The sequence below is a fragment of the Xenopus laevis genome, chromosome 8L (assembly GCF_017654675.1).
Source record: "Xenopus laevis strain J_2021 chromosome 8L, Xenopus_laevis_v10.1, whole genome shotgun sequence".
NCBI classification, from domain to species: Eukaryota; Metazoa; Chordata; class Amphibia; order Anura; family Pipidae; genus Xenopus; species Xenopus laevis.
Window position 1 is genome coordinate 8,118,794 of NC_054385.1, and position 22,818 is coordinate 8,141,611.

The 22,818-nt window shown below is 43.0% G+C and overlaps 1 protein-coding gene across 2 annotated transcripts in view; it reads left to right on the top strand.

Annotated features, from left to right (window-relative positions):
- med27.L (mediator complex subunit 27 L homeolog) overlaps nt 1-22,818 on the top strand; it is a 135,426-nt gene that overhangs the window by 94,800 nt on the left and 17,808 nt on the right. For both annotated transcript variants that reach the window (XM_041572081.1, NM_001094302.1), the window contains 1 exon segment: nt 7,264-7,357. In XM_041572081.1, coding sequence (XP_041428015.1) covers nt 7,264-7,357 — 94 coding nt within the window.

Here is a 22,818-nt window from a genome sequence, read left to right on the forward strand (position 1 = left end):
TGCCGGTGGAATAAGAAGACTGAAAGGTAAAAAGTCAGTGGAGCAGAAGGACAAGAAGCTGAAGTAACAAACTATATACAGAGATGGTGGAGAAAGTCAGTTGTGTGGAATGAAGTAGTACAGAAGGCAGATGAGGAAGATGGGAGCACCCTAGGAATGGAGATCCCATGGAGCAGAATGAAGGTTTGTTAGGGAAACAGGACATGTTGGGGAAAGCAGTAGAATGAAAAGGACTGGATTTTGTTTGCTGTAAGTTTATCATTAACATTTTCTGTTTCATTTTAACAGCAAGTGTCTCCCTGCTCTCTGTTCCAGCATCTCCTCCAGGCTCCCAGGAGCCCACACTGCCTTTCCTACATACTCTACGCCCCTAAGCAGCAACTTCCTCCCTGTTGGATCCTCCTGCACTCAGGCTTTTTTTCTCCAGTCTTGGCGCTTATTCCTTGTCGATTAAAGAACGCTCTTCCTTTTCCCCCCGTTGAGTCCCTAGTCATCTGTATGCATGTTCTGTTGTTCTTTTAATTTTCCCACATAAATGTGCTGCGCTGCGGAATATTTTTCCACGTTATAAATAAATTATAGCTACAATGTGCCCGGCATATTAAGCCCCAGATCACAATAACTGGAGGAAAAATTCACACAGAGCAGGAAACATTTCAAGCTGCAGCCAATCTTTGTACCTTTTTGGGGCAGCGCATCTCAACTGATCTCTAAATGCCAAGATCTACAGCCAATTCCCTTGGTGATCAGGAGGGGCCACACTTGCATATAAATGCTCAGAGTCTTCAGCATTGTATGAACCACATGATCAATGAATGTCTTGATATCCTATGATCTCGTATGTTGGCACGTTCTTTGACCAACCGCCTTTACAGACCTGTTTTGGGCATCCCCATTGTAGTTTTCAATACGGCAGTGTTTAAGCCACTTTGACCAATTTCAGTCATAGCACCTTGACAATATGCTCATGCTGAATGAACAGATCTAAAGGCAAGAAGGAGTTGTGGTTCTTCTCATTTCCCCATCTGCTGGGGCCCCATCCAATGCTTAAACCTTGACTTCAACCTTGAGCCGCAGAAGATGTAGAAATGAGAAAAGCCACAACTCCTTCTTGGCTTTAGATCTATTCTTATAGCATGAGCACATAGGACACTGTTATAAGACTAGTTACACAGTTGCACAATATACAACTCTTAAGGTGGCCATACACGGGCCGATCAAAGCTGCCGACAGACCGTGGCGGCAGCTTGTTGGCCCATGTATGGGACCCTCCGGTGGGCTGCCACGATCGATATCTGGCCGAAAGTCGGCCAGATGTCGATCAACAGGACTAAAAATCCGGTTGGATCGCAGTCACATCTGTTCATTGATGCCCCTTACCCTTTGTTTATGATCCAAACGTTGGGCCGTAGGGTGGGTATATCAGGGAGAGATCCGCTTGTTTGTCGACATTGCTGAACGAGCGAATCTCTGTGTATGGCCACCTTTAAGCCTATGGGGTAGTCACCATATATGGATGAACAACAAGTTGACCCATATACGGGCCTCTTAACTCAAAGAACTCTCTGATGTCAGAGTACAGGGAATGGGCAAGTCATTCCGATACTTGTTGAGGTCTGTTTTTGACCCCATTTTAACCAAATGTGGACACCTAGAGATTTCTTGGAAACGCCAAAACAGAATGAACTATTTAAAGAGCAGACCGATGTATTGTGCCCTTAATTGTAAAAAAAAATTTAAAAAAATGGCAGTTTTATGGAGGTTAGAATTGGTGCTTTTCAATGTTGTCTTTTCTATTGATGTCCACTGGAAGGAATATGTTAAAGTCTTAGAGTCTTCTTCTGTGCACCTAGAGATTTCAAGTCCATAGCCTACCTCATTGCCTCTGATCAAACATAGGACTTACTGGCATCTGTAAACATCTATTACACAACACAGAATCTCTCAGCGCTGGATAATCTCGTGTTCCAACCAGTCTCTACAAAACACTAGTATTTTTAACATTACAACATATGTGACCATATGTCGGCACTTCCAAGATAGGGTTTCTATTCAGAGATAGTCAGCCATAAGGACTCCAAGCTTTCAACACATTGAAATGCACAGGGAATTGAACAGACTTACAGAAAGTGCAGCGTTTTAGCAAATATTCCCACGTTCTCTCTTCCCCCTCCGGAGCCAACACGTCACGTGCAGACAAAACTTTTTTTACTTTGCGCACTTAAAGTCAACAGGATTGAGTGACAGATCTGAAATAACTTTTTAGGCATCCTTTTAAAATGACTTTCTCAATCGTGAGACTGGTATGTGCTCAAGAAAAAAAGTTCTGCTTTACCGTTGTAAGGTTTTTATATTGAGATGTGCTCAATCTAGCTTGACAGACATGTGTAATATTGTGTAAATTAGTTTATTTTTGTGGGAAAACAAAGACTTCCCAATACTTTTCCTTTCGGTGCTTGCTTAGTGGTACGTATTCCGGTATTCATTGTAGTCCCATCCATGGCCGTATATATTATGATATATTATGATTTGGTCAGGTGGAATACAATCCATTCCATATTGTACCCCCAAAATGGACATATAACTTGTTTTGTGTCAATAAAAATACTTAATCATTTGGCCTGTAGGAGTTGTCCCGGGCAGTGATGACTTATCTGTATATGTAAACCTTAAAGGGTTGTTCACCTTTAAATTAACTTTAAGTATGATGCAGATATTGATCTTCTAAGACAATTTGCAATTGGTTTTCATTTTGTATTATTTTGGCCTTTTGAGTTATTTGGCTTTTTATTCGACAGCTCTCCAGTTTGCAATTTCTAGTTCATCAATCTGTAGGCGATGACTTGTTAGATTTCTGTATCTCGTATGACCCTTATGTGAGAGTGGTGCAGGTAATATCTTATCTGTATTCAGGGAAAATACTGCAAACACATACACAAAAAAATGGATTGACCGGCAAAGAATCCCCAGCCCCGTGGGTTGCGCTTGGAAAAACAGCCAACGTAGCTATTTCAACTTAAAGTCATATGTTGGTTCTAATTGTTTATCTCGGTCACCAGAGCCTGGCCTAGTAGTGTTGACCCCCAAGGCAACACTACTTGGCTTAGAGCCTTCCCTTTAATAGTGGCCCTGTGTCTATATGTGTAGGTCTTAAAGACTTCGCACCCCTATAAAAAGGGCAATACCTTTGGGGAAAATTGCAAATGACAAGAACCTTCCTATAGAATATGCCCTCCCAGCTATATCTTTGCACAAACAGGGCAGGGACTGGTAGTTGGGGAATTGAGGTAAATTTGTAATATTTGACCCTAGCTGCTGAATTTGCAGGTACAGGTATTGTATTCTATAGGAAATAAACTTTTTTTTCTTCTTTTTTGGACAAAATCTCTGAAATCTGAATTAATTCCTGCCATAACATCTGCCCCGCCTTACTTTACTAGTGAATCCTATATAATAAAGTTGAAGTGTCTCTGCGTCCAGTCCCTGTGTCCGTGGGATTGCGCTACTGTGCATGTGCCCCAAGGACCGTCTCTGGCGAATTTTCTACATATGTTCTAGCGCCCATTAATTTAACGGGCTTAATGTCTAGTATAATATAATACCCTGGATAATCCAGAGTATCAATTTATTTGCATATCATTGTTTATGCATAGACAACCATACTGGCAAACAGGTTTCGTGGGGTCATCGGCCAATTAGAAACAAGGATTTCAGTTCCTAACGACAATATCCAAAAATTACCTATTTTGGGGACGTGGTCAGTTATTTACATAAGCGGGGGCCCGTCTCTCTAGTAATTCATACTCTCTGATTCTCCGTTTGTCTTGAAAAAGGGCTGAAAATCCTACTTTATTAAACATCGTTAATTGGTGTTACAAAACAAGTCGAAAGCAATTTATTTGCTGACATGTAAAGACTCGCGCTCAAACCAGCGTCACCAGAGATGGAATTATCAGGTTTGGTTTTTTTTTTTTTTTTTAATGCCTTCAGAGGTTAATAAATAAATCACAAATCCAACCTCAAAGAAGGGGGGAGATTGCAGATGTATTTTTTATGTATTTGATAGAATAAATTGGGTTCGGTTGCATTTCCCCAAGCGTGGCGTGTAAGATTTGATTTGCTAATTACATCCGTAATAGGCCCCTTTCTCCTTATTATTCTGTCTCGATTTTTTTTGAAGGGCTAAAAACTATGTTTTATGCATTTTTGTACTAAAATTAGAATGAATTTAGAATATTTATATTAATCTCAGCCATAAAGCAGGACAGGACTGCTGCCTACAATTGGGATCAGATAGGATCTGTGCAGCCATTGGGACAGAATGCTCTGTTATACAGATAGCTAGAATCTCAGCTGCCATAAAGCAGGACAGGACTGCTGGTTACAATGGGGATCAGATAGGATCTGTGCAGCCACTGGGACAGAATGTTCTGTTATACAGATAGCTAGAATCTCAGCTGCCATAAAGCAGGGTAGGACTGCTGCTTACAATGGAGATCAGATAGGATCTGTGCAGCCACTGGGACAGAATGTTCTGTTATACAGATAGCTAGAATCTTAGCTGCCATAAAGCAGGACAGGACTGCTGCTTACAATGGGGATCAGATAGGATCTGTGCAGCCACTGGGACAGAATGCTCTGTTATACATATAGCTAGAATCTCAGCTGCCATAAAGCAGGACAGGACTGCTGGTTACAATGGGGATCAGATAGGATCTGTGCAGCCACTGGGACAGAATGCTCTGTTATACAGATAGCTAGAATCTCAGCTGCCATAAAGCAGGACAGGACTGCTGCTTACAATGGGGATCAGATAGGATCTGTACAGCCACTGGGACAGAATGCTCTGTTATACAGATAGCTAGAATCTCAGCTGCCATAAAGCAGGACAGGACTGCTGCTTACAATGGGGATCAGATAGGAAATGTGCAGCCACTGGGACAGAATGCTCTGTTATACAGATAGCTAGAATCTCAGCTGCCATAAAGCAGGACAGGACTGCTGCTTACAATGGGGATCAGATAGGATCTGTGCAGCCACTGGGATAGAATGCTCTGTTATACAGATAGCTAGAATCTCAGCTGCCATAAAGCAGGACAGGACTGCTGCTTACAATGGGGATCGGATAGGATCTGTGCAGCCACTGGGACAGAATGTTCTGTTATACAGATAGCTAGAATCTCAGCTGCCATAAAGCAGGGCAGGACTGCTGCTTACAATGAGGATCAGATAGAATCTGAGCCACTTCCATATGCAAGCATAACATTTAGATCTGGTTTTGATACTGGATTGCTGAGTTCCCTACTCCCACCATTCCTCTGTAGCTAAACCATCCCCCACCATTGCTAAACTATATCTCCCAGCATGCTCAGCCAGCTGCAGGGATCAACATTCAGAAAAATGCTGAGAAGGACATTCTGCCGCTCCATTCAAGGGACTTGTTTCAGAAATGTGTCTAGCTCAGCCCGAGAGATTGCATTGGCAAGGAATAGTTCATTATATTCTGCAGACTGCAGGGAGCGTCCAGGCCTGAGAGCTTTATTGATTGTGGTTTGGCAGCAACGAAATTCCTTATGTCTCTATTAGCATATAGTTAGCAGTGACCTTTGTTCTCCTGCAAGAGACAACGCATTTCTGCTGAGCCCAGGAACATAGAAGCGCCGTCTACGATCCAACAGCAAGAACACCACCGCCTGTCTGTCACTCACTCGGGAATGAAGAGTAAAACTGGTGATAACATGTCACTGTGTCTGGCCAAGAACAGCGCTTCGTTCTAGTTGGTTAAAGAACTTTGTGGCTAAATTAGATGTTGCCCCACAATATGGGATAAAGGACACATTTTTGGCCCACCAGGGCTCTGGGAGAAAACTGAGTGGACCTGTTGGCTTGGGTGGAGGAGTAGTGCGATGGGTGGTGGACCCTTGACTCTGGTCGTGACCCTGGGCACCCAATTCTGACACTGGTTTCCATAAATATTGAGTCTTACAGGGGTTGTTCACCTTTAAATTAACTGTTAGTATGACGTAGAGCGTGATATTTTGAGACAATTTGCAATTGGTTTCCACTTTTTATTATCTGTGGTTTTTGCATTATTTAGCAGCTCTCCAGTTTGCAATCTCATCAATCTGGTTGCTAGCAACCATGCATTGATATAAATAACAGACTGGAATATGAATAGGCCAGGGACTGAATAGAAAGTTGAGCAATAAAAACAATAAATGTGTGGCCTGATTGAGCATTCGGTTTTTCGATGCGGTCGGTGACCCCTGTTTTAGAACTTGAAAGAGCCAGAAGAAGACAAGTAATTCAAAAACTATTAATTAAGAAAACAATTAAGGCCAATTGAAAATGTGCTTAGAGTTAGACATTCTGTAACATACTAAAAGTCAAGTTAAAGGTGAACCACCCCTTCAAACAGTTTAGGCATTTTTTTTTAACATACCTGATATTTACTAATAATAATTCCTCCACCTAACTTTTTTTTTTTTTTTGGTGAAACCAATGGAGCGTATTCGTTTTCTCAAGGTAGCATGAGTCAAGTTGTTGCTCCAGGGTGATATTGCTAGGAACAAGAGTTAAGGTGACCATACGCAGCCATTCACCAATTTGGCATCTTAATGACCCATATATGGGGCCTTCTCTTGTTGTGTCCCATCAATATCTGGCCAAAACTGGGCAGACATCAGGCATTTTGGAAAATCTAAAATCAGTAGGCTCACATTATGATTCCATCTTTGGCCCAAATGATTGGACCACTTGGATCCACTTATAATTCACGATCTTGCCAAAACTATGAAAGTATGGCCAGCTTTGAGGACCAGCCTCACAGCTAGCAAGTACGTTTTAAAGACCTCAATGTTGGGCTTGTTCACCATGATACCAGGAAGACTTCTGGTGAGCCCAAGTGTCAGTGGACTCTCCAACTTACCTAACCACATGGCCTTGTGTGCCTACACTGTGGCCATTAAGAAGAAAAGTGGACATTTGAGGGAAAGTTAGATGTTTGAGGAGCAGATCTCAAGTTTGCAGGTGGGCACTTCCTTCTGGAGAACATAGTAATATCATACTTAAAAAGAAATATATGGAGTATTTGTATCTGAGAATGAAGAAGATAATGGTTCTGGTTCTTATTGTGATGTGCATTGTAATATTGGGTAAGATGGTAATGGTACTCCGATGGTAATGGTACTCCGCCCAAGGACAAATGCATTATGAAAGTCAATACTGAAGGAAGCCCTGAAATGCTTTCATTTATCTTTCTAGATACATTGATGATGTCATCAGCCGGATCGATAGAATGTTCCCTGAAATGACCATCCAATTATCAAGACCTAACGGGAGCTCGGCAATGTTGCTGGTAAGTCGGTCATCTTCATGTTGCTGCTTTCAGCCTCATGGATCAAAACGTTTTTATAGAATAAAAACCTGAATGGGCTGAGATCGGCAGGGTCTTGGCTTATCATGACCTTATACAATTTGGGAAGTAAGGGGTCCATCAATAACGGACTGAAACCCACAGGCCAAGACTGGGAGTCAAAATAAGTCCTGGTATTCCAAGTACACATAGGACCAAATAGTCCTCCACCAACCCACTAAATAGTGATTGTCTATGGGACCTTACAGCAGCCACTCTGGCATTTGCCAGACCCCACAGATTGCCAGTCCGGGCCTGGATACCCATTGTTCTTATAAATATTACATTGTGTTGTTATTTCTCCTTCAAACTTTAATCATGAAGATGCTGAGCATGTCCATCTTTCTGGATGCGGGAGGTTTAATGAACAGCGGCGCTGCATTTTGGGGGAGTGCCTTGATACTAATTGCACACGACACGTACTGTATTGTGCATTTTCTTATGCCGACTGCCGGCTCTTAATTAGAAAGTGGCCTTTGCGGACTCCGCATTGTCTGCTAATTCAATTTCAGCAGTCCCTTCCTTCCAGGAGCAGGTGTTTTGTTCTCTGCTTAATTAGGCACCCTGTTTTTGGCCTCTCCTATTTTTTCTTTCCAAGGGGAAAATATCAGCCTCCCAGAGGCCCCCATCTTCCGTCTGGTCAGTTTTCTTTATTAGGATTGGTACCTGTGCAGTAATAATACGTGATGCTGTGCAGCCCTGGGTATTGCAGACGCTTACAAAAAACAATTTAATTAATAAATTAGCTGTAATGGGGAATTCTGGATAGCAGTAATTGTCTCATGCTCTTTTAAAGAGACCCCTGTATATTTTATTTGTTTGTCTAATGAAAATATTGAAAATCACAGGTATTGTGGTATTCCTAATGCAGGTCTTTCCCTAGATTTTATAAAGCTGTTTCTTCTTGATTCTGCCATCTATTCTCATTCATCTGTTCCAGGAAACAAATATGGCAGCTCCCTCCCATATGTATAATCTATGTGTGTATAAATATATGTAAAGTAAAGTTATTTACATTAAGCTATACCCTCATACTGTACTGTCTAAGGGAATCAATATGGCACCTCCTCCCATATGTATAAATACAAATATACAGAGAAGGAATGTTCTGGGCACACAATAAGCTATACCCTCATACTGTACTGTCTAAGGGAATCAATATGGCACCTCCTCCTCCCATATGTATAAATACAAATATACAGAGAAGGAATGTTCTAGGCACACAATAAGCTATACCCTCATACTTTACTGTCTAAGGGAATCAATATGGCACCTCCCACTCATATGTATAAATACAAATTTACAGAGAAGGAATGTTCTGGGCACACAATAAGCTATACCCTCATACTGTACTGTCTAAGGGAATCAATATGGCACCTCCCACCCATATGTATAAATACAAATATACAGAGAAGGAATGTTCTGGGCACACAATAAGCTATACCCTCATACTGTACTGTCTAAGGGAATCAATATGGCACCTCCCACCCATATATAAATACAAATATACAGAAAAGGAATGTTCTGGGCACACAATAAGCTATACCCTCATACTGTACTGTCTAAGGGAATCAATATGGCACCTCCCTCCTCCCATATGTATAAATACAAATATACAGAGAAGGAATGTTCTGGGCCCACAATAAGCTATACCCTCATACTGTACTGTCTAAGGGAATCAATATGGCACCTCCCACCCATATATAAATACAAATATACAGAAAAGGAATGTTCTGGGCACACAATAAGCTATACCCTCATACTGTACTGTTTGTTCAAAGGAAAACAAAAAAACTAATTGTCTGCCGTCTAAAATGTATGTTAATATATTATATGAAGGCCAACTTGATTCCCACACATCAAATGCAAATGATTTAAATTGATTAAAGGGGAAACTTCCCAGATTATACATTCATACTGCGGGTCATTGAGCATTTTTCACACATGAGCAGGCGCCAGCGAGCAGCGGAGAATTCAGCCGGTGTTATCCATAAATAGGCTTTGTATTAGCCATGTTTCTGCCTGACAAAGCAGCTCTTCTCTCCTCTGGGACTCACAAATGTTTCCTGCTGTCCAGATTCTAATGGAATGTATTAGATGACTTAGGAGTTAAAGTGCCTCGATTCACAAAGGAAACACCATTTCCACGAAGGAAACACCATTCCCACTAAGGGTGCTACACGGCTTCCAGTTGGAGTGCAACTAGCGGTAACTTCTCAGGAGGCAAATGCAAATCTAGGCGCACCAGAATTCCATTTGTTAGTATAATAAGTACAGGGTAGCAGATATAGTTTGGGAAGATTCTGACAACAAATCACTGTTGCCAACAGTAGGGCAAGATGATTGCAGTAGTTAATGGCAAAAGGGTAAGATAGCAGCAGTATGGGAAAGATGGCAGCAGTAGGGTACAATGACAACAGTGTATCAAGATTGGGCAATATGTGAGTATGGCGATAGTGGGGCAACAATGCTGCAGTCGTTTAGGTAACAGTAGACAAAGGCAGTTGCAGTCAAGGAGTCTAGTGGCAATAGGTCAAGATTACAGCCACGGTGGAGGAGGAGAACAGTAGGGCAAGATGGGCAGCAACAGGCGAGGAGGATGACAACAGGAAAAGATAATGGCAGTTGGGGAGGATGATGACAGTAGGGCAAGATGGCAGCAGTAGAGGTGTATGATGCCAATAGGGCAAGTTTGGCAGCATCAGAGTAGGATGATGACCGTAGGGCAAGACAGAGGTAATAGGTAAGAATTACAATGTTAGGGAAAGTTGATTATGATAAGCAAGATCATGATGGCATGGCAATATTGCAGCAGTAGGATAGGATGACATTAAACCAAGACGAGGTGCAATAGGTGGGGCTGACAATAGTAGGGCAACACTGCTGCAGAATGGAAAGAAGACCATAGGGCACCAGTAGGAGAGGCAAGATGGTAACAGTAGGGTAGGATGATGACAGTAGAGTAAGACAACAGCAGTTGATAATGTGGATGACAATAGGGGGCACAATGGCAGCAGTAGAGCCGGATGATGACAGTAGGGTAGTAGAGAAGGATGATGACGATAGGGGGGCAAGTTGGCAACACTAGAGGTGCATGATGACAGTTGGGTAAGAGGGTGGCTATATGTGAGGATGACAATGGTACTGGTAGGCAAGTTGATTATGGTAGGGCAAGATGACTGCAGTACGGGAAGGATGACGACAATGGGGCAAATTGGCAGAAGTAGGGGAGTATGAGACAGCAGGGCAAGACAATGGCAGTAAGTCAAGGTGACCACAGTAGGACATTTTGGTTATGGTGGGGCAATATGGCAGCTGTAGGGTAAGATATGACTTTATATCAGTGTTGCCAAACCTGTTACCAGCCAATCAATGTTCCAACTGCTGTCCGATTAAATAAACTGTATAACATTTCTATCTCCCTCCTATCCAGATCCAGTCTTCCCCCGTATCACATCCAGCCATCTGCAGTGTGTGATGGATAGCACGCAATCTGCCATTCTTAATCGGACAACACGCCACGCTCCCCTTCCATCTATTACCTTGATAGATTGCAATCTCGGGCAATTTATAAACAAATTGAGATGCTGGGGCTCCTTTCTATCCGTCCTGCCGGTTCGCTCGCTGATGCTTTTTCCCTGCTGTACAGAAATAGGTTTTGCCATCACTTTTCGGTTTTTTAGGTTCCGATTTGGCATAAATAAATCTAGAAATAGAGAGGTAACGTTAGTCCACCATATTGTTGGTATTTGGCTACAGTTGAATATAGTAAGCTCACGTAAGAGCATAAATAAATTTAAAGGGATGCTGTCATGAATTTACAGTGTATTTTTTACCTCTTAATTACACGGTTTACACTGCAAATAATTTACTGTACCAAAAGATTTCTTTCCTGAACCAGCAAGTGTATTTTTTAGTTGTAATATTGGTGTGTAGGTGCATCTCCGGTCATTTTGCCTGGTCATGTGCTTTCAGAAAGAGCCAGCACTTTAGGATGGAACTGCTTTCTGGCAGGCTGTTGTTTCTCCTACTCAATGTAACTGAATGTGTCTCAGTGGGACCTGGATTTTACTATTGATCTACCAGGGAGCTGTTATCTTGTGTTAGGGAGCTGCTATCTGGTTACCTTCCCATTGTTCTGTTGATGGTATGCTTGGGAGGAAAGGGAGGGGCTGATATGACTCCAACTTGCAGTACAGCAGTAAAGAGTGACTCAAGTTTAACAGAGCACAAGTCACATGACTTGGGGCAGCTGGGAAACTGACAATATGTCTAGCCCCATGTCATATTTCAAAATTAAATATTAAAAAAAAAATCTATTTGCTCTTTTGAGAAACGATTTTCAGTGCAGAATTCTGCTGGAGCAGCACTATTAACTGATGCATTTTGAAAAAAAATTTTTTTCCCATGACAGTATCTATTTTAATTTGGGGCAGAAACTCCACTGGCCCCGGGGAACTTGTGAGCGAGCCATCCTCTTCAGTGTCGGGACACCAGGGGCCCACCGAAAAACCATAGAGCAGGGGCCCACTCTCAGTATTATTATTCTTCCTTTCTTCACTTAACCTCTATTCTCCTAGTCTCTTTTCTTTATATACTATAATCCATATATCTGTTTAGCCTCTTTTTCTTATAGAAATAGAGAATAACCATGATATAGGCCAAATGTTTAGCAGCATGAGGGCCACTGACACCTGGGCCCACCGGGACTTTTCCTGGTATCCCTGTGGGCCAGTCCGACACTGATCCTCTCCCTTCCTTGAGGTGAGCAAGCACGTGTTGATTTAAAAGCCTCTACTGTGCTTTGTTCAGCCGCTGGATTTTGATGAAAGAAGAAGGGAAGAAGAGGACTGCTCGCTTGCCCTGGGCTGGTGCAGTTTTACAGGAGCACTGGCCCGGGCTATCAGGGAAGTCATTAGAATCCTCGGGGTGCCTAATGACATTCGGCACCCTCCTTGGGTTTGCCGCTTTCAATCTTCTTTAAACATCATCAAAACCATTTTATTGATCCCAATGGGAATCCTTTACTTATCTCTGCTGACCATCAGACCCCAACAAATGACCCTGCTTGTGCCATTCTTTAGTCACTCCGTTGGCACCAAGAGGCATAGATTATTATCTCAAATAAAGGTTTCAGCCTCATTAGCGTGAATAGGAAATGCACACGGTTAGACCTTTGCACCCGGCAAGAGAATTTTTTATAAGGCTGGTTCCTAATCTGGCTTTGGAGCAGCAGCTATAAAATAATCCTTTCCTTCTACAAGAACCAGCTCAGACTATTCTGTAGCTTTCTGGAGAAGTTATTATATATACTATAATATATATATACACATACATACATTTTTCTATAACGGGCTGACCTTCTACTCCGTAAAGAAAGCTAAAGTTTCCTTAATTGCAAACTAGCGGTGCAGAGGGACGGGCATAAATATAAACTCGTATATCTAAATGCAGATCAAAGTGGGGACCCGGGGCATCCAGTAGGCTGCTAACTGCACGCTTAACGTCTATGAAAACGCGGGGCCGACTATAATTCAACAGACGCCCTCTGGCTCCGTTTAAAAAAAAAAAAAAAAAAACATTTCTGCAAATGTATATTTTATTATATAACTATATTTCTAGTGTCAACAGTTAAGAGATAAAAGTCTGGAATAAGGAAGTCATGTTTGATTTGCATATATGTCAGCGGTTTGGGTAACTGTATAGATTCTCTATGGTATCTTATAATTAACTATGGTTTGCTTACTGGTTCATTCTTATTGGCTGATGAGTAAAGCTGCCCGGAAATATAGCAATATAATCCTATATATCTTTGATATTTGTTGGTTAGACAGTTGAGTATTTGCCATGTTGGCCGGTGCATGGTTCATCGCAAGGCATGGCAAAATGACAGCTAGTACCGGTATTACTGATTTTCTGCCAACGAGCCTGCTGGTAAATTTGTAAAACCCTATAAATCCCGCCCTAACCTGACCATCTCGGCTGCCGATTGCCTCTTTTAAAGAAGAGGCCCACCATTTCCCCATCCAGGCCCCATCCTTTCCCCCACTCAGTGACGTCATCACCCTGTCCCTAAAGAGCCAACCCGAAAGCCGTTATTACCAGAAAGAAAAGGTGGCAACTCTAGCTGGGGCAGGGACAGCCTTTGGTTGGTCTTTTGGTCATATATTCTCCCACTTCGAAGACACTACGGCAGTTTAAAACTGCTGCGCCCTCCCTTTTATAAGGTGGTATCACATGATTCTTGCGATCAGCAATGGGGAGCACTTTTGGGAGATTACATCTATGTTTTAAGGTGCAACTAAAAACATCAAAGAAACCACCTAAAATATCTACAGGTGCCATAACCTTAAAGAAGAGCTCAAGATGAGTCTTTTATCCTTGTCCCTGATCTTGTTAATCAACAAAAGCTATAAATCGTTTGTTCGTTCCCACCTCTTCCTTTAAATGTCATTACATTTTTCTTGTCTGCGTGCGGCACAATTGAATTTTCGGTATATTATTCTGCGTGACCTGGGCTAGTTGGTAAAGCAAGGTCAGTTATTAATAAAGTAGTAGATGACACCAGGAAATATGGCCATTGGGTTTCATTATGATGAGTAACCTGTTTGAAGCCTGGGAGGGTTGGACCTTATTACTTAGAACAAAAGGATTAGGCAGAATAGGCCATAAATTACATGCAAGCGGCTCCCTTAAATTATCTATGAAGTCAGGCAGAGCCATTTCGGGACATCTTCTGCTCAGAGCTGCTAAAATATGGCTCCACATATCATGTGTGCCGTGAAGCCCCACTTCTAAACATGATAGATCTCTCACCCTGTATGGCACTGGCTGTGCTTGTGACAGGCTGGGAGCCTGCAGTTTTGGTGGGATATTTCTTCTACCACCACAGATGGGTGGGAGTTACTCAATGCAGAAATGTCAATATTAATTTGCATATTATGTAACTGAATCTTATGCAGCCATACTCTACTGCAATAAACCACTCTTTACCTGTGCTTCTCTACCCTGTGCCTACTCTTCATGGCCCATCTTCCGAACTATTGTTCACTCATTGCAAGACCTCCCATTCAACATTGCCATGCACCCCAAACCCTTTCCTCATGCTGAATTAGAGTAACTCTATCCATGTGAGCAGTGCAAAGGCACTCCTGGTTGCTATCCAATTGGATCAGCCCCTATTATAGTTGATGTTGACTTTGTTCCTTCTTGTTGGGTCTTTATGCTCCTCGATGGTTTGGTCTTTAGTCTCCTCAATGGCATATGAAGCTTCTTTACCAACTTGTGTCCGTCACTTCCCTCCTACACCATGTCACTATTGCCCCTGCCATTCATAGTAGTGTAGGGTCACCATTAGCTCCAGGTTATATAAAATGAACCTATATAAATCTATATTGACATGATCATTAACAATGTCCCACCTAAACCTGTGGGACCATGGATTGACCAGTCTGCTTTCATGATGGCAACTGAGTTTGGCATCACCCACTGTGGCTTGACGGAATGGTTCTCCAGCCTATGTCTTCTGCCAAAATCCAGCGATGGGGAATCTTATCAGTGGATCCCATTGTTCTGCAACAGGACCCAACCCATTAGATTCCTGGGACTGTCTGGGAATCCATGTTCAAATATAGATTCACTTCTTACCCAGCTCTTATGCTGGAATATAAATCTATTTTGACATGATCATGTCCCACCTAAACCTGTGGATTGTCTAATCTGCTTCTGTGATGGCTCCACCACAATTGAGATTGGCATCACCCACTGTAGCCTGATGGAATGGATCTCCGACCTATGTCTTCTGTCAAGATCCTGCTGTGTGGGGAATCTTATCAGCGGATCCCATTGTTCTGCAACAGGACCCAACCCATTTGATTCCTGCGATTGAGAATCCAGGTTCAGATATAGATTCACTTCTTACCCAGCTCTTATGCTGAAAGTCTAGTGGATTTTTTTATTTATATTCGAAAGAAAAATGGCTCCAGAGGGTGATCGATGTCAAGTGCGTAATGTGATACTCCTCTCACACCCAGATTTAATTAAAACTGCGAAGACACTTGCTCCGATCTCGCTAATGGAGTCTAATGAGACTCAAACTGAGGCAGGCACCTATAATTAAATCATTCAGCTTTTTCTCTCGCCCCCCTCCCCTCGAGCATTCCTTCCAGCTCTCGGCATAGAACCACCGCTCAGCTGGTGCTTTTATTCCCGTTAATAGGAAACTTACCTGGTATTCACTACATGGCTATTATTGTGTAAATACAGATGTCAACAGAATTGCATCTCAGCTTGCTTTACTGCACTGCAGGACCACTGCCTACCATGGGGATCAGGATCTCTACATCCACTGGGACAGAATGCTCTGTTATACAGATAGCTAGAATCTCAGCTGCCATAAAGCAGGACAGGACTGCTGCTTACAATGGGGATCAGATAGGATCTGTGCAGCCACTGGGACAGAATGCTCTGTTATACAGATAGCTAGAATCTCAGCTGCCATAAAGCAGGACAGGACTGCTGCTTACAATGGGGATCAGATAGGATCTGTGCAGCCACTGGGACAGAATGCTCTGTTATACAGATAGCTAGAATCTCAGCTGCCATAAAGCAGGACAGGACTGCTGCTTACAATGGGGATCAGATAGGATCTGTGCAGCCACTGGGACAGAATGCTCTGTTATACAGATAGCTAGAATCTCAGCTGCCATAAAGCAGGACAGGACTGCTGCTTACAATGGGGATCAGATAGGATCTGTGCAGCCACTGGGACAGAATGCTCTGTTATACAGATAGCTAGAATCTCAGCTGCCATAAAGCAGGGCAGGACTGCTGCTTACAATGGGGATCAGATAGGATCTGTGCAGCCACTGGGACAGAATGATCTGTTATACAGATAGCTAGAATCTCAGCTGCCATAAAGCAGGACAGGACTGCTGCTTACAATGGGGATCAGATAGGATCTGTGCAGCCACTGGGACAGAATGCTCTGTTATACAGATAGCTAGAATCTCAGCTGCCATAAAGCAGGACAGGACTGCTGCTTACAATGGGGATCAGATAGGATCTGTGCAGCCACTGGGACAGAATGTTCTGTTATACAGATAGAATTTCAGCCATAAAGTGGGCCAATACTTTGGGGGTTTTTTTTAACACCACTTCACTATGGTAAATCTAAGGGATAAGCAAATATAGGACTGTATGTCCATCTTGATACCTTACATCCTTTTGTAACCTTGTGATAATCTCCTTTCTAATGGGGTAATTGCTATTCGTATAGTTTATCCAGCAGAGTAACTCTTTCCACCCGCTCCGGCCCCAAGTTTACTTGGCTATCATGTGCTCTAGCAATTAAGTCACATTACTGAAATGTAAATTTCCATCTTTCTGCACGAGCAGCCCAGTAAAGAGACAAATGAATCACGCCTGTTTGCCTTGGGTTGCAATAAAGCCATCAGACACTATATTGTGATTTACAAATAATCTTGGACATGTGCAGGTATAGCGAGGCAGCAAGAGGGGCGTTATCTGGCACCAGTTTGTATTAGATAAGAACCTGCTGATAGCAATAAATAACTGTGGAATGGGGAGTGCATGTTGGCAGTATAGCAAAAAGTGTATGCATTGCTCAAGGTCTTGTAACCCATAGCAACCAAACCTTTTTTTTATGCCCAACATGCAAATGCTCCCTACTGATTGGTTGTTGTGGGTATCTACTACTGGAGCAAAGTTTGTAGATAGATTCCCAGTGCTAACATAGCATATCTCCTGTCTCTATCCATGCTGAATCAAGCTACTTTTTTTATGGAAATATTCTATAATCTATGCGCTGAGACTCCATAACAGGTAGAGATAGAGACGAATATTGACCACTGCTGTAAATAAATTTCTCACTCTGCCAACCTGAAATTATCTGCCGTAATTGTTGCCCCTACTTGTCTCTGTTCAAAAAATTCATAATTCCGCATTCATTTTAAAGTCAGTGGATCGTGTAGAAACACCCTGTAAGCCCCTGTGTATTGGCAGCTTTATGGGATGGAGTGTTTTAGCCCAAGTCAGGTGGGTAGTAATAGCAGACCCTAGGCTTTCCTACATTGTCCAACGGTTGGCCGAACACTCAATCCACTCGTTTTGGACTCCCACATTCGGGGCCAAATTGGTCTGGTCCAATAGTAAGTCCTAGGATCAGCCTTTGGGGAAATGGAGATCCACTGGATGAGGATGACATCAAATTCCAATGCACTCCTCCTCCTCTGGTGGGATCTTTAAATCTTCCTAATTCATATGTAGCGAATTTTTGGCCAGATATCAATTGGGAATGGGAAGATATGGGCATGTAAGCTGTCAACTCAGTCTAGAAGGGCCCCCGTTTTTCAGCCCCAGTCCCCTCGTCCTTATGGAACACCAAGGTTTCCGTCCCTCTAATGACCTTGCACATGTATTGATCTGCATTAAGATCTCAAGGTGGCATCTCCACTTGTCCTACAGGAGGAATGTTATAAGCAAACAGCAGCCTTATAGGGTATCGATAGAGCATCATGGGAACTATTCTGCAATTGTGAGCTCAAGGCTCTTATTATTATTATTGGGGTTCCACTGCAGGATTGTACAGAGGCCTCTGTTGGTAATGGGACGCTATTCCTTCACGCTTTGCTGCAGAATTGTGCATACATTCAGTGACATTAGTGCAAGCGATATCCTATTATATAAACATGGCGCTTAGAGCAAAAGTGTACCCTACTTCTACATTTCCATGCACTAGAACAGGGTACAAAAGGAGACCTATTGAGTATAGCTGCGGGAAAGCTTTGCATCACCATCTTCTGGTTGGAAATAGTATTGCAAATGTCTTCACACTTTTAAAGGGGAACTCCAACTCACTGCCTAATGAAAGAAAATGTGATTCTATGAAACTACCCCCTGCACAAATTCCTCTTGGACCCACAGCCTCAACCCTGCTGCACCCATGGCCCAGGCTCACTAGGTTTTTTCGTGGAGTACCATGGTCCAATGCAACCCTAAACTACCCAGTGTCCATTCATTTCTCATTCATATGTGTAAATGTCATCCTTAGTGATGGGCGAATCTGACCCGTTTCGCTTCCAGAAAATTCTGTTTGTCTATGGGCGACAATTTTTTTTACCCCTTTCCTCAAGTTTATGGATATCATTTTTGCAGGGAATTCTTAATTAAAGTCTGCATGTTTACCTTCTCTGCACTTCTGATTCTGACTCCTGAAACAGTGTAGCAGAAGCCAACAGACCTGGAGGCAAACTGGCAGGCTATATTGTATTGAGATTCAGAACCAGAAAAGAAGGTTATTGATGCTGCTTTTCAACAGCAATGACATGTATAAATAACTTTAAACCCAGTGAGAATGAGGAATGAATGGATATTGGGAAGTTGTATCAGGAGTCAGAGGCAGCAGTGCAGAGAAGAGAAAGGGACAGACACAATGACAGTTACACAGAACTATAAACCCAGTGAGAATGAGGAATGAATGGATATTGGGAAGTTGGATCAGGAGTCAGAAGCAGCAGTGCAGAGAAAGGGACAGACACAGTGACAGTTACACAGAACTATAAACCCAGTGAGAATGAGGAATGAATGGATATTGGGAAGTTGTATCAGGAGTCAGAGGCAGCAGTGCAGAGAATGAGGAATGAATGGATATTGGGAAGTTGCATCAGGAGTCAGAGGCAGCAGTGCAGAGAATGAGAAATGAATGGATATTGGGAAGTTGCTAAATATTAGATTCTTTTATTAGGCACAAAAATAGTATTTGGGTTCCGTTCAACCCACAATTCTCAGCGAGCCCTCTATATTAGGTATATATCTTGTGCAACAAATAATCGGTGTTCGTATTTCTTCCCGTCGGGGTAAACTCTGCCAAAGGCTAAACTCACCTCCGCTAATCTGCTTTCCAACTGGCGATTGCTCTCCGTTAATTAGGACATTTAGAGACCAGGCAAAAAAAAAAAAAAGAAATAGAAAAGAAATAATAAAGTCCCAAAAGGCTGACTAAAACTTTTCCCCTGATCTAAAAAGTGTTCTCTCTCTAAAGAGATGTATTGTAATGTGCGGCTAATTAATATTTCAGCACCTCGCAGATTCGCAACTTCAAAGCGCCTCCTAAGGCTGCGAATGCTCCTTCGATCCTGCTCGAGTCTGTTTAGTGCTTTTTATTCCGTACCAGCTGTCTGTCTAACAAGAGCGCTCTCCCAGCTCGCTTGTCCTTGCTTGATATTGGGGAATGGTAATGCAGGTAGAGTGTGAATGTGAGGCCAAGGAAAAGGGCTTCTAAGGGGGTTAAAGTGCCTCCAGCGGGGGGTTAGAAGGAATGACCTTTCCATCCTTTAATTCAAAGGAAAGTCATTATGATGTGCTTGTTATGCCTGGGCACAATAGGAAGGGTTTGGGAAAATTAAACAAAAGTGCCCATTTCTGAGTGATCGGTCATTGAAACAGCACCGTGGTCTTGCTTTACGGCAGAGGCATCTGAAGTTTTTCAAGGGATAGAGCCGTAGGCGGGGGCTTCGAGAGGTGGGTGTCTATATAGAACCACATACCTGAGCCCCGAGCCAACCACTGGACATTGGCTGCAGCAGTGGGGAGGTACCTCTTTCATAACCAATCAGCACATAGACTGTGTTGTGCACACCTGAATCAGGTGGGAGAAGAGGACATGGCAAGGGATGAATTGCATGAAAGCTGCCCATGTTTTTATTTTTTTGATACTGCAGTTATGGCAGGTGAGTTCTAGTGGGGAGGAATATAGTCTTATATAGTCTTATTAGTAAGGATCTAAGGTGAATTCCCCCCTAAGGAGAGAGGCTCTTGAAATTCATAGCTTTTTAGTAGAACAAGATAATGATAAAGATAAAGATAATTTTGAGCAATTTCTCATGATTGTCATTAAAGGAAAACTACAGTGGGGTGTACCAGTGTTATCTGTGGCATTTCTGTATGTGATGTGAGAAGCAGCCATAGATCCTGCCTCAAACCCACTGTAAGCAGCAGTCCTGCCCTGCTTTATGGCAGCTGAGATTCTAGCTATCTGTATAACAGAGCATTCTGTCCCAGTGGCTGCACAGATCCTATCTGATCCCCATTGTAAGCAGCAGTCCTGTCCTGCTTTATGGCAGCTGAGATTCTAGCTATCTGTATAACAGAGCATTCTGTCCCAGTGGCTGCACAGATCCTATCTGATCCCCTACTGTAAGCAGCAGTCCTGTCCTGCTTTATGGCAGATTCTAGATGCAAAACTCAGGCCTTGCTTTATGGCCTTGCAGCAAGCACATGCCCATTTGAGTGTGTGACATATCTGTGTTTCTGTACAGCACAACAGTCTCTGCAGGTGGTTAATGGTCTGAACGTTTCTTAGAGCAGAGTTTCTTGTTCCATGTGTATGTTTGCTTGCTGGCCTGGCATGCATTGGAGCTAATTGGTTAGAACATCTCCCTATTCCATCAGGATCCAGAACAGAAAATTGTTTTGGGACCTGTGAATTTGCTCACAAGTGAAAGGAACATTTGGACATCTCTTTATTCCTTCTTCTCTGTTGTGAGAGGAACAAAAAGTTTTCATCTTGCACCGAGCGCCCTGTCTGGGGCTTTTCAAAGGTATCTAACTGTCATCTCATCCTTTCCGCTGCCAAAGAGGTGTCACTCTATATTAGCTGTCCTGCCGGGAAGATGTGAGAAGTCCCTTAGCCACCTGCAAGCTTTGCCTGCAGTGGGAATTAATTTGTAGCAGGGAGGAGGATTAGGTAATGTGATGGCTGCTGCCTGCTCAATATACCTGGGCCTGGTTTCCAAAATGATTTAATACTGGAGCTTCTGCACATTCCTGCTCTACCATTATAAACTACAGCTCCCAGCATCCCGAGCAAGCCAGTGGAAAGTCTCCAAGTTACATACATTTATAACAACCATACACTCTAGGAAGGGAGTTTGACTGTGGCATAGCAGGTATAGTAGGGAGAGATGGTGCCTATAGTAACAGTGGATAATAGTCTCTGGGAAGGGAGTGTGACTGTGGGATAGCAGGTATAGTAGGGAGAGATGGTGCCTATAGTAACAGTGGGATAATAGTCTCTGGGAAGGGAGTGTGACTGTGGGATAGCAGGTATAGTAGGGAGAGATGGTGCCTATAGTAACAGTGGATAATAGTCTCTGGGAAGGGAGTGTGACTGTGGGATAGCAGGTATAGTAGGGAGAGATGGTGCCTATTGTAACAGTGGATAATAGTCTCTGGGAAGGGAGTGTGACTGTGGGATAGCAGGTATAGTAGGGAGAGATGGTGTCTATAGTAACAGTGGGATAATAGTCTCTGGGAAGGGAGTGTGACTGTGGGATAGCAGGTATAGTAGGGAGAGACGGTGTCTATAGTAACAGTGGATAATAGTCTCTGGGAAGGGAGTGTGACTGTGGGATAGCAGGTATAGTAGGGAGAGATGGTGCCTATTGTAACAGTGGATAATAGTCTCTGAGAAGGGAGTGTGACTGTGGCATAGCAGGTATAGTAGGGAGAGATGGTGCCTATAGTAACAGTGGATAATAGTCTCTGGGAAGGGAGTGTGACTGTGGGATAGCAGGTATAATAGGGAGAGATGGTGCCTATAGTAACAGTGGATAATAGTCTCTGGGAAGGGAGTGTGACTGTGGGATAGCAGGTATAGTAGGGAGAGATGGTGCCTATAGCAACAGTGGATAATAGTCTCTAGGAAGGGAGTGTGACTGTGGGATAGCAGGTATAGTAGGGAGAGATGGTGCCTATAGTAACAGTGGATAATAGTCTCTGGGAAGGGAGTGTGACCGTGGGATAGCAGGTATAGTAGGGAGAGATGGTGCCTATAGTAGCAGTGGGATAATAGTCTCTGGGAAGGGAGTGTGACTGTGGGATAGCAGGTATAGTAGGGAGAGATGGTGCCTATAGTAACAGTGGATAATAGTCTCAGGGAAAGGAGTAGCTTCTATAATAAGTTGACATGGTGACAAAAAGTCTAGTTGGTCACATAAATAAGTTGCTAGCTGTCATCCCCATTTCTCTAACAACATTCATTATTCATTTTTCAGACCATTCTCTCCTTGTCATATCTTCTCTGGCCCATAAACCTAACTCTCCCCATCCATCTGCGTTCTAGCACCCAGCATCCCGTTTAATCTTTGGCTTCTCCTCCTCATCCTCCTTTTCGTGTTATGTTTGGAGATTCCCTCTTTCTTGCCCCTCTCTTCCTCTCCTCGTCCTTTTGTCTGCTTAAACAAAATATGTATAAGCCGTCAATAAAGAATTGCTTTATTCCGCATGCCAAGGTCATCTGAAGGTTTGTCTTGAAGAGTGTCGGTACAATTGGCATAATGACTAGGAATACAGAGCTCGACTAAACGGCCGCCTGTCATTGAGAA